This window comes from Anarrhichthys ocellatus, unplaced genomic scaffold, assembly GCF_004355925.1.
Source record: "Anarrhichthys ocellatus isolate YVR2014 unplaced genomic scaffold, GSC_Weel_1.0 scaffold3, whole genome shotgun sequence".
In the NCBI taxonomy this organism is placed as follows: domain Eukaryota; kingdom Metazoa; phylum Chordata; class Actinopteri; order Perciformes; family Anarhichadidae; genus Anarrhichthys; species Anarrhichthys ocellatus.
In genome coordinates, this window is record NW_022280033.1 from 8,053,768 (window position 1) to 8,067,037 (window position 13,270).

General features: G+C 40.1%; 1 protein-coding gene across 11 annotated transcripts in view; it reads right to left on the reverse strand.

The window, feature by feature from the left end:
- LOC116400010 (protocadherin-15-like) overlaps positions 1–13,270 on the reverse strand; it is a 188,174-nt gene that overhangs the window by 104,284 nt on the left and 70,620 nt on the right. For all 11 annotated transcript variants that reach the window (XM_031877626.1, XM_031877682.1, XM_031877658.1 and 8 more), the window contains one exon: positions 12,185–12,250. In XM_031877626.1, the coding sequence (XP_031733486.1) occupies positions 12,185–12,250 (66 nt within the window). The remainder of the gene's footprint in view (positions 1–12,184; positions 12,251–13,270) is intronic.

A 13,270-nucleotide genomic window follows, 5' to 3' on the forward strand; every position in this document is an offset into this window, starting at 1 on the left:
TTGCTGCGACGCTGTTTTCCTATGATGAGGGCGTCCCCTGTCTGTGCAATTGATGCAATTTTTGACGTGTTTTGTCATCAATTATTTTACTACCCTTTATCAAACACTGAGGACAACGCTCTTGGCTGAGCGTGCGCACACACATCCCAAAAGAGCATGTGGGGGCGGGACGCTCGTTCTCTATCATCATGCTCACAGTGCTTTGTAGCTGAGGCTAGTGGTCGTAAAATGTATAGTACCTGCACAGCGTACTTTTACATATTAAATACTTTCTACAGACTGCTGTCTTGTACAATTCATAAAAACTTCCTGCGCCTTTAGCACAAGAAGGTCACATTTTCTGACTTTTGGAACGGATGTAAAGCATTAGCATATGTCCTTGATCAGGTCACTGACATCACATGCAATGTAGTGTAAATGTCAGTGGCTTGTACATCATCAATTTTACATGCGAGTATGCCAGGCATTGCAAGACCTTCATCTAAAAACTCAAAGCCCTTAAAAAGAGGTCGAAACCTTTCAACAAGAACCTTGTAGACAGAGCATTCATTACCTTGAGTAACATGAAGGGGTGTGTGAGATGAGTTCCGTTAAAAAAGAATAGACTGCTTGGATCTGAATAAAGTCCTATCAGTGCTTTAATACCAGAAAGCTTTGTGTCTGTCTTCAATGATTTGGTGGTTTTCGATTAAATGAACACAGTTTAGGCACATAAATTGCAGGGCATGTCTTTAATAGCTGAGTTAAAGAGGGAGGGAGCTCAACTTCTTTGAATAACGTTGTAATTGTTCAGGATTAGCAGATCACATGACTGGTTATAACTGTTCAGATGTGCTATTTTACATAAAGAGTAACGGCCAACAGGAGAAATATTATTCTTAAAACTTGGATTGGATTTAAGGTTAAAATGTGCACCACAATAGTCATAATGTGAAATTGGACAAGTCATGAGTCATATACTCTTCACCAGTAGAGGTGTGTGAATATCAAAAAACTGGGGCATTAAATAAACCACCGCAGCATGAAGCTGAAGCTGAAGTGTCCATAACAGACTCAGTTAGTATCTGAAGCTCACATAAATGTGAGCTGTCCGAAGCTCAGATTTCAAGATCCAAGATTTTCATCTGTGATGTCATTCTGATTTACGGCCTGGAGCTGCTCAAGGTATTGGGACTGACTCTCACCCAATGACTGCCATCATTTTTAAGCAATTCTCTATGCAACTGTACATTGGAATGACATCAGAGATGGGGAAAACTCATCTTTCTTATTTCTAGCTTTGGGAGCGAGTGATGAATATCCTCCAATACACCCCAAACTGTTACAGGGCAAAGGAAAGCCTTATTTATTTTTAGATTCTGACAGCTAGATTTAACCCAGGCAGTGTTTCCTGATCACGTTTGACAACGTGTATCCATATTTGCCATTTGCAATTCAAACATTCTTTCTGAAAAACATTTCACTCCCTATAACGAATACACTACCTGAAAGATTGAGTTGTATAAAAATAGCTATGTGTGACACATTTTGCAAGAGCTCCAGTGTAGTAGGCTATGCAACAACCGCATTTAAAACTAAGAACGGGGTTTGCTTCTCCACATGACTGAATACTTTGCTGTCGCTTCATACTTTTCCCATTGTCTCTACTTGATGCCAAACCTGAGGTGAGTGAAAACATTCCAATTATCTTAAAGTCCCACCACAGTCTCTGTTAGTCAGAGAAACTCCAGGCAGTGCAAGCTCATTAAAAATAAAACTGCATCCATTCACAAGTAACACATTTATCATAAACATGTGATGGAGAAACACGGTTTCTTTAATTGGGGCATGGTATTAAGAGGAACCTGGTACATGCAGCAAGATTTCTGATTTATTGGCCATTAGCTGTGTTCTATGTGAAGGACGAAAAAACAAACTTTCACACTACAAAGTATGTCCTCCCACTGTGCTGTGTGACTCCAAATACTCTGAAATCCTTGAGCTGAGGTGTTACATACAGTATCATCACTGCACTTTAAGTATTGCAGCCAACATTCAAAAATATGGCAAAGCACCATGGGGGAGAAATCTCATTACTGACCAAACATGGGTTTTATGCTAACCAGGTTACTGCAGTGCATGTAAACTCCAATTTGCTGCTTTAACCGGATTTTCCTGAACAGACTGGCTTATGTGTGCATGTAAAGAAAACAGAAGGCATCACTATATTCACCAGCCTGCCTTCCAATTTCACTGTTGTCTTTGACTCATATTTCATCCCATCCCCCCTCATTTGTAACTAACTATGGGGACTATGATTACCTTCTACGCCAAACTAACAGCCGAGTGATCAAGAAAGCCGGCGCACGAGTGGCTCAGCCTTGGCATGTACTGTAGCTGTGTTGTAGATAGTAATAAACACCTTAATGTCTGAGCCATAATGTGAGAAATACCCACTCAGTAGAGATCTCCCTCAGGTGTGTGACTGCAACACCCACTGCTGTGACAGCAAGTGTATTAGTCGGGGGGGTTCTCGCACATTTCACAAAACAGATGTGCCCTCCGGCTTTAATCTTTGCACATATCTGCCCCGGCTCTGTATAGGCGCACGGTCCAGGAGAGCAGCCGCAGAGCAGCAACAGAACAGCCGCAGCGGCGATGCAGTCAGCAGTGTGTGTGTGTGCATACTGGTAGTTCTGTTAGCCGATCGCAAAACACCGTCCAAAAAAGCCGGAGGCCCGGTAGGGGCCACAGGTGGACTAGTTCCAAATCCATCTTGTAGAAAACTTTGACCTGCTGGTGCCACCAGATGAAAAGCATTATTCCTCTTGGGACGACAAATGCTTGTACGAAATGCCATGGCAATCCATCCAGTGGTTGTTAAGATATCTCAGTTTACAAAGTGGCCGAGCAAGCAGCACGTCAACAGCAGTTAGCAAACTCCTACAGCCATTCCACATTAACTTAAAGCTCAAGTAGGCAAGGCAGATCTGGATATTGTGTTGTCGCCGAGGAGAAATTGACAAACGGAGGCAGCTGTAGCTCAAGAGGTAAAACGGCTCGTTGGGTAAAAAGCAGGGTTAGTACGTAAATCCTTGATTAAGAAGCCTCAAATTGCTCCCAGTGTCAATGGGTGGATCAGAAGCTAACTGTAAAGCACTTCGTCCTACAGAAAAGCTAAATATAAGTAGTCCATTTGCCATCACCATTTTACAACCATGATGATTGGAAGAGATGCATGGTTCAGTCTCCACAACAACATTTCTATTGTTGAACAGCATGAATTTAATTTGCAGTGCTTAATAATGAAATCCAAACATGAAATATGAATCACCAATAATTTGAATGTCTGTTCAGCCTAATGTGAGGATTAAACTAATCCACGATCTCATTACAATATGCTGGAAATTAATTAGAGAACGCTCCATATTTTATCAACAGAGGACTGCAAATTACCAGCTGACCTTACACAAATAAATCCAACAACACAGATAGTTTTTTAATGTTTTACTTTTAAAAGTGATGCAAATAGCTCCAATTCTTTGTATTAAAAAAGATTTTTTTTTTGCTAGCACGCTTAAACCTATTTACAGTGTATGTGCTTCCCTACAATGGAAAGTCAATAAATACCTTCCTTCAATACCGGAGACGCAAAACCCCACTAATAACCCCACAAGCAGGGTTATAATGTAGAATATACTGTACAATCAATATCTAATAACAAGGGGCCGTCACAGAGCAAGAACTTCTTTGGTCCTGCTGTTGACGAGCTGTTTGCGATTCTTCAAGACTCATGGAGGTGTTGATTAACCTTAATTTTCTTGCAATTTTAACAGTTATGAGCCAAAAAAATGCCAGCATTCATGAAACCGCCCTAAGCATCAATATGGTGTCCACAAACTTGTTTCAGTGGAGCAGCTCCAGAATCTCTCTAGTGGTGATGCCATCAATACAGTGTTGGCTCTGCAGCTTTAGGGGAGAAACCCATTGAATGTCAAGTGATTTAAAATATAAAAGGCTGATTTTCTGTTTTAAAGCCTCACCTTCTACATAACCGGTGTTCAATTTTCACTGTTTAGCATATTTGTGAAACTATTTTGCTCATGCAGAGTAGGGACCAAGTGTGCGCACATCCAAAGATGCTACCAGACTAACACAGGCCAACACAGTGCTTTGAACGTACTGCAGTGATCTCTGCTCTTGTCTGTGCCACAGTACAGTGTGGAATACTAGCAACATCATTCAGCTCTATAGTCTCTCCACGTACATACAGTAGGGGAGGGGGGTGGGGTGGGGTGGGGTGGGGGGAGTGAAAGATGCTGCAGAGAAAGAACACATGGATCCCTTCAGAGGAATGTGAATTAAAAAAAAAGACATTCTTTGATGACACTATTAATCTACGTTGACAATCCTGCAATTTTCTGGGGAAAATACAGTGATGATACAGTGAGGGTAGTGTGCTCACACCAGGACTCATTAAAAAGGCATTTCATTCTATCAGCTTTAAAAAAACAAACTAATGATTTGGCTAATTTTAGTTTCAGACCTTTTACTTTTCATTCAGAGCATTTCCTTTCTCTGATCGTGCATGAAGTAAACACAATGAATTAGATTAAGCAATTTGACTCAGAGATTATTTGCATCTCAGAGACTGAGCATTTTACATTGATATTTAAACCAGCGAATCAAAGAATGTTCATGCAAATAATATTACAGTGCAGAAAAACACATGAAAGGCCTGTTTTATAGCGTAGTCAGGATAAGCACAGAGTGATTTACAATGGGAACAGAAGCAATTATGCTGACCGTTTATCTCCACAATATTCTATAATTGCTCTCTTTATTTGCACATCAAACATTAAAATATGTTTTACACTTAGAAAGAACAACAATAGCATTAACACACTCATGGTCTAATTAGGGGCAAGTAGCCGAGAACGTACCGGCTGTTGCGACCCACTTTAAATCTGATTAACCTTCAGCGCCTGGAAACCAGACAGAGGTTACCATAAATTACGTTATAAAAAATAATAGCTTGTAAGGTGCATAAACCATACAACAATAATGACATATTGATATGGTCACAATGTACTATATGTAGTGTTTAATTGCGCCTCACTGCGTGCCCCGCCCCTGCCCTGCTCTCTAATCCACAAGGAGCAGGTGTTGTGCACTAATCCCACCTTTCAGCTACACTCTAATTACATATTGATGACCGAGCAGTCCTCACAACTGAACTTGATCATAGAATTGAGACCAGTGTGTGTGTGTGTGTGTGTGTTTGTAAAAAAGAGAAAGCATGTTCACTATGTCCCCCATTCTCACACAACACACACACACACACACACACACACACTAACTCGGCATGAACAGAAACAAGCACAAACACACACACAATTTTGCAAATGCTTTAATGTGTGTGCGCACATAAAACAGCAGTGCTCACAGCTCCACAAAATCAAATTGGTAACTTGGGACGCTGTAGCCAGATTTGCCCAGATGTTTCGTCTCCTGCTAAATTGCAAATATTATGGAAAGAAAAAAGCCAGCCTTGTGAGAATACCAAACATCTTTTCAATGATTTTTTTTAAAATGGAAGCTGTTTTAAATCGACCCACTCACTAAAGCGAAGACACTACATTATAACTTGTGTTTACCTTCAATGCAGAACTATTTTGAGGTCAGGAAAAGGCCAGCTCTGAGACACAATACAACCACAGACTGTGGAGTCAAGGGTTAGGGATAAGTGCTACAAGTGGGGTTAGAAGAGATGTTAAGGATTTGTACATGGCTGCCTGCACACTGGCACTGACTAGTTTAATTAGAAGTTTTGTTTTTGCATAATGTGGAAAATGCCTGCATCGTGAAAATCAAGTGAATATAAAGTGCAGAAAAGGTTATTTTCAGTCAAAAACATAGTTTATATTAAAGCTCGCTACGAGAGAGGAGTCCATGGGAGATGGAAGTCGACTTAACAGTTTGCAGATTCTACTTATTTCCGCTATTCCTGCCATTTAGCCGGGTAGCTAACGCTAGCTAACCTCATCAAGCTAATATCAACAAACATGAAAAGAGCATATTAATTATAGTACATTCATGATATCTTCACACCTGACAATTATTTAGATATATAGTTCGGCAACGGTGTTCATTTGTGAATTGTCACTTGAAGATGGAGCATTATACCTTGTAGGCCTACAGGGACCAAGACTTTTTCACCCAACTTGGCAAAGAGGTTACAAATTATTCCCTTGCTATTTGTACAGGGCTTCATTGAAAGCACAATACATCAATTTGCTCCCCTGCTGACGACTACTATTGTTTGAAAAACGTTGAATTCAGGACTGTTTCAAGATTCATCATAGTAAGGCATAGCGCTACATGCTTAGGGCTGACTAACTGGAGTGTTGGGCTAACCTCGGAGGAAATGTTACTGCCTTCCAGGTGCAACTGCTGAAAAGTTGCAGACTTCTCATGCAGGTCTGAGGATGTCCAGTTTTAATGAGGAAATTTGCCCCTAAATTTGAACGACAAATTCAAATTCCAGCCAGTGCGTTTGCTCTTGAAATGTGACCATTGCCCAAAAGCTTTGCTTTCAAATTCAAATTTAATATCCACTGTCTGAAAGAAGCATCACAGATGTAAGGTCAATAATCTAAGGGTATTAATCCCTTTCCATATTTTATTGTTGTGGTTTTCTTCAGGCTCTTGTTTAGATTCTTATTCAGCTTTGTTGTACTTGTTTTTACCTCCATTTCTATCTCTGTATATGTGCAGAGAGAGAGCGAAAAAAATCGCAGTGAAATTCCTGGTATGTGTACTCTTACTTGGCCAATAAAGCTGATTCAGATATACAGTAGAAGGTATGAACAGACAACATTAAGCTCCAACTAAAAGATAGTAGTGTAATGGACATTAGTAGATGTAATATATATAAACAACCAAAATGATCAGTACTGGTCAATATGACTCATGGACAATTAGCATTTGGTATTGCCGTAAAAACAAAAAAAAATATCATCTCTAAATATTATATTTGCTCCCATTTTCTTCTGCTGATATGATCGTTGCACCCCCAACAACAAGCTAGATGTCGTGTCTGGGAATATAGACAAAATAAGAGAGAAAGAAGTAGACATAAAAGAAAGGGAAAGGCTACAAACAGAGTAACGACACAACATGTTAATGTAAAGGAATGAAGCAACAGAGAGTATGGTCGGACTAATGACAAGCTCTGTGGAGAGAAACAGTGTCAGGGATTGAATTAACTTTTAGGAGAGAAGCTAACGAGTCCATGGTGTCTGAGAAAAACACTCACATGGCCTGGCTCAGTGCATTAATTGTTTAAACCTGCTAACACATTTAACACTTTCTTGACCTGCCTCCAAGTCCTTCAATAGAGACAAACCGGTGACACAGGACCTGGTATTGTGCTCAGGAATAAAGGCCACGCAACTCTATGAGAGCTGCACAGGAAAGACCTTTAAACAGGCTGCATGGTATTTCGCAACTGCACTCTCCATTTGCTCTGTTTGCCATCATTTCAGCTCCATCAAATCGTTTAATGCCGTGTCAAGGCTGCTCTGTGGCCAGTTGTCTTGGGTCTAAAAACAGAAGCACGGAGTCTAAACGCAACATACGAATAAGACGATGAAAGTGAGGCGACGACAACAGACCAGAGAAAACAGCTGAAGCAGAAGATTTAAGTTGATGTCTTTCTTCGTCTTCATACAGACTCTGGCACAGTTGTCACTTCACTTTTTATCAGAAGAGCTTCGTGCAGTTGACTTTAATGCAAGTTCAGAGACGAGCGTGAGGAGGCAAAGACGAGACAAGGATATTGTTTCCTCCCAAAAGGAGTGTACTATCCATCACACGAGTGATTGATCGGAGTACTTGGAACAACAAAAGGGCATAAAGTGACGGAAGGGTAAGGAGTGCTTTGTGTTGGAGTGCCACTCTGAGATAAAGTCTTAGTTTTCATCACTATCGTATTTGAATAAAGGTAATATTTTCTGTTTAGGACATAACTTAGCTGGACTTCAATAACCATTAAATACTCTCCGCACCTTTAATGTGGAGAGATGCATGCAAGCTGATACTGAGCCTCATTCTGCTCCGCAATATGTCATAATATTAACAGCTTGCAGTGCAAACATGAAACCTTAACCGTTATCTTTCTCTTTCACGGCTTAAAGACGGGTGATCACTGTAGCCACTATGGTAGGCTTATAATGAATCACTCAAATAGCTTGACACAAAAATGAGTTTAAGTCTACTGTAGCCATATTACAGCAGCTATAGGTTAAAGCTGGACCACTGACGTGCTAGACTTGCAATGGACTACCACTTCACTAGTAAGGAAAAAAAAAAAACACCTAACTCCTGGCTCGAAGCTAGTGAGTTACTATGTAAATGATGAGGCACAACAACCAATGGGATTCCTCTTCCACAGGAGAAAAAGTTCAATCGGACCATTAAACCACTTGTCGTGGACATTCAGTGTAACTGGGAGCATTGGGGTTCCAGGTCAAGCATGCATTTTAGTGACTGACTGATACAATTACTTGCATCATCAGCCTGTTGAGGGTTTTTACTTTTATTGCCTCATTCAAGTAAATGTCAGCCTTCCTCAAGATGCCATGATTTGTCAGCATTTAGAGTAAATCTACCTTGGCAGATACGCCACGTATCAAGAACGTTAAAGCGACTTCTTTTTAATGAAGCCCTTCAGCGACACTCGTTTCTGACTTCCTATAAGCTGTTGCTCAGTATACAGAGGGTTGAGAGGATCCTCACACGCTTCAGGCAACAGTTGGTACAAATCATGAATTTGCAGAGACAAGATAAAAGCTAGGAGACAGCACGCTCATTTATGGACACACTGATTGCTGTGGAAGCTTTATGTCAATGAGGAAATACCCTGCTCTCTTTCCTCTCTCCTCATAGCCAGCTGGCCCTATCCAAGAGATAGAAATCTCTTCAATCTGATTAACTGCTTTTGGATTTAGCTCATAGCCTGAATAAGGAAAGGAGCCTATAGAAATAAAAGCTTTGTCTTCCCAATAGAGATCTACACTGCAAGCGGGTTAGACTTTATATGTTGTGTCTGGCACCTGTCAGTGGGTCTGCAGAAGCAGCAGCTTGGATAAATTAAACATGTAACGCTTCATTTGAGCAGCTGGGTTGCTATCCCCTCGTGACTATCTGCTTCTCTAAAGTGAAAACCCCCAAGAATAAAACACAGCACGCTGAAATGGAAAAAAAAACACACAACAAAAAAACAGAAGCTAGGACCAAGAAAATGGGCTTATTTTACAAGCTCTTAGCCATGGTATATTGCCTTAAAAGAGCCATATATGATTCCACCCTTGACAATCAATGAACAAACAACTGTTGATAAAATACAGAGCATTGCCAGTTGCAAATGTTAACATATTTCAGAGCAACACACCTCCTCCACGGGGAACCCTGTATCTTCTTAGCTTTTCTGACTGAATTTGTTCTTCTGAGGAGCCAAGGAAAGCAGGATTTTAAATGCATGTGTTTGTCTATATTTTCTGACCTAGGTCACACAAATCCAGACTGAAAAGTGATTATGTTGTTTGCTTTCCTATTCACTGACATAAACGAATATAAAGGCAAATGCTCCGAAAAGATGGAATCTTATTACGTGTCATGTGTATGGTTTCTGTGTGACAGAAGAAAAGTGATGAAACACATTTGGGAGGATAATTGCTTTGGTCAATAACGGCTGGTTGCCTGTTTTACATTCCATTATGGGGAGGATGGGCTCAGGGCCGTTTCATCACGGAGAGATAAATAAAAGGACGGTGGAGCCAGAAGAGACCCGTATCCCAGGTAAATGAGTGCTTTATGAGGAAGATTAGCACAAATCCTTCACACACAGAGCACCGGGTGCATGTGGGGCGAGGGAGGCTTTCGGATGCAGGCTTGGCTACCTCCATCTCACACATTCCCCCGGCAATCGATCAAAGCCCCAAATCATAGCTGCATACACAGAGAGAGGAAGGAGTAGGTGAGACAGTATGACAGTCTGAATTGGAGGCCGTTGCATTGACGAATGGCAGCCTCATCTGACACAGCGCCACCCAATCATGCTCTTGGGATACAAATATGCACATAAGGTGTACGCATTATGTGCACACAGACAATTTCTCCTCACAACCACCTACAAAGCAGTGCCCAGAGCACACATTGCAGGGAAGTGGAGTATCTGTGGAATAGTACTCTGATTGTATAAACAAGCCCTGGATTCTATCTTCAGTCAGAGCTGCTCATTAAACTCTATTAACCTGCAGTACTAATATCTGCAGGGAGATCTCAGTGAGACAAACACACACCTGCTCCATTTAGGGGGAATGCATTTTTCATTCCCACAATGAACATATAGCTCCTCCCCAAGCATCAGCGAATACTCCCTATCACATACCCTAACACACACACAAGCTCTTCAGTAAAGAATGCAGATGGCAAATGCTCTGCACTTGTTGCGAAGAGGAAGGTGAAAGATGAAAAGAGACGAAAACTAGAGAGAGCTGAGAAGTGGGTGCAGGTGATGGAGAGGCCAGAGGATGATGAAGGAGGAAAAAAGAGAAAAAGAGATAGCTTCACCTGATCCACTCAAGTGCTGCGTGTCTATTTAAAGCCCTTTTACACTCAAACGATTTTCATTTAGACTAGTAGAAACTACATTTCAATATTTAAAAATGTCATTTTCACTGATTAAAGTGTTTATTTAATTAAGATATCTGTAAAACATTTTTTCAATTTCAATTAGTCAAAACTAAACAAATTGAATTATAAATATCAGTCATTCCTTTTTCACTGGTAAGAATAATGATACAGAATATCTACAACTGAATTTTCACATGTTGAAAAAGGATTGTGACAAGTGAAAATGTAATTTCCCATTTCAAATATCAACAATTGCATTTCAGAAAGGTCAACAAATCATTTTGTATTTTGGGCATCATTAGGGCTGGTGAAGGAACTTCCCTTTCGGTGATAATGATTGGCATAACATCGCAATATGTGGAAATGTTAGGCTATTTTTAGGGATATTGCTACTTTTTAAACGACAACAATGACTTTTTTGTTGTTAAAGGTACAAGAGACGATATTTGGAGCATTTCGATTGCATTTCGACTACAGTGCAAACAACTGCGATAGTGCTGACAGAAAAGTATTTGCCTCAGGGGGAACCAGAAGGTGGGTGCTACGCTTCCACAATGATGCTGTCGGTCGGGACGACGTTATCAGCTGTAACTGCCATTGAGAGCAGTGCAGAGCAGCAGCTGTGAGCTAGCCAGTGGGGCAATAACATGCACTAGCAAGCGCTAAAAGCCCGTACAGCCGGCCCAGTTCATCATGCTGCTGGTTTTTCTATCATAGTGTAAATATGTGGCACTCCATTGCAAAGAATTCGAATAGAAGTCCATGGTTAAAGTTGACCAGTTGTAATTGGGTTACAGGCATCTACAATGAACATTTCCACTAGAAGTAAATTCATAATTGATGTCAAGAATTGACATTTTGACTAGTGAGAAATTAATTGTAGATATATTTATTTAGAATTGCTACGAATCAAAATTACATTATGGATCAGTCGGTTTCTAATAATAATAATAATAAGTAATTGTGTGTATCTACAATTGCAATTCATGCTGCTGATTAAATGTTAGAAGGACTTGCCATAATGTGTCTGCTCTATGCACCAGCAATTCCTGTAGTGCTGTAGCACAGGTATACCATAACAAAGAGAACCTGCGAGGGGAGCACACAACTCATTAATGGAGCCCCATGTCACATCTGTATGCCAAACACCATCTGTATTAATTCAATCAGACACACACCACTGGGAGAGCAGAACAAAAATACAAACCAAGAACAACTATAATATATTTATATTTAATTTAAAATACGACCAGAATGACAATCCAATATGTCTGACAAAACCTCTCCAATAACCAACCTGCCCCGAGAGATCATCAGCTGTGCGACTGTACAACACCGAGCAGTCCCGATAGGGGAAGCATTAATATGCATTACCAAAGCAACAGAAGCAATCCCAACAGTGTAATACAAGCCACTTGAGTGAATACGCTTTAACCATACAGGAACACAGAATGAAGTGGAGCAAACATAAGTAAGGAGCGTAGGTGAGCAACTGTTTGATACATACCGTTGGGGCTCTCCTCATCAATGGTCACTATGGTTGCAGGGGGGCCTGGCCGGGACAGCTTGCATTCTGCATATTGAATAAAGAAAAAGCAAATTGACATCAAAGAAGCTCAACTCCACTGTGCTTGATTTAAACAATTTACTTTGCAATCCCAACAGTATATTGAGCTTCATGGCAGCTTATGAAAATGACTGCATATCATAGAGCAAGGGTTTTTAAAGTTTGAGACAAAGCTTGGTTTACCCCTAGTTTACTTGCTTAGTTTCATTACCTGTTGCCTATGGGATCATGTTTATGCTATTTGATCCCACAGAGTCTCAACAATTAAACCACGATAGCCTAATATTGCTGTTCGACATATTTTCATACTAGAGGCACAGGTGCCCTTTAAACTTCTAAGATAGTTTTATCCAAATTATTAAGTTTGAGGCCCAAAGAATTCAAAATATAGTATATTTTACCAAAAAAGTAGCAATTATAGAAAGGTCCAAAAAATGTGTTCAAATTTGTGTATCAGGCCTTTTTTCCAGCTTTCCTACTCAAATAATCCTCTCCCCCTCTCCAGATTGTGTGACCCACTGGCGCCAAAGGTTATACCTTATTGTATCTATAATGTAATTAAAACTAGCTGCACCTCGAAAAGCCTGAGCAAGAAATGCTACTTACAGTACACACTGATGCATCAGTATTACAATTTGAATATAGTAATATATAATAATGTGTCATATTAGCTGTTTTTCAGGTGAATAATGTCTTACTTTTGATAGTTTGAGTACATTTTGGTGCTAATACTTCCATTTACGAATAATATCATTTTGAATGAAGGACTGATATGAAATATTATTTGAATATAGCCCACAGCATGTTAGAACAATATTGAAAAAAGAAAACTGACAATGCAATCACTAACATTGTAAATATTTAATTGAGCTGAGGAAATAAACCTCAAATATTGTCTCAGCGTCTTCCTGTCATGCCATAAGCTGTCATGTTAAAACATTTTTATTTTTTTTAATATAGCAGGAGGCATCTATGACTACCACATCACTAACAGGAATGGACTGTACGATACTGACACCAGACAAA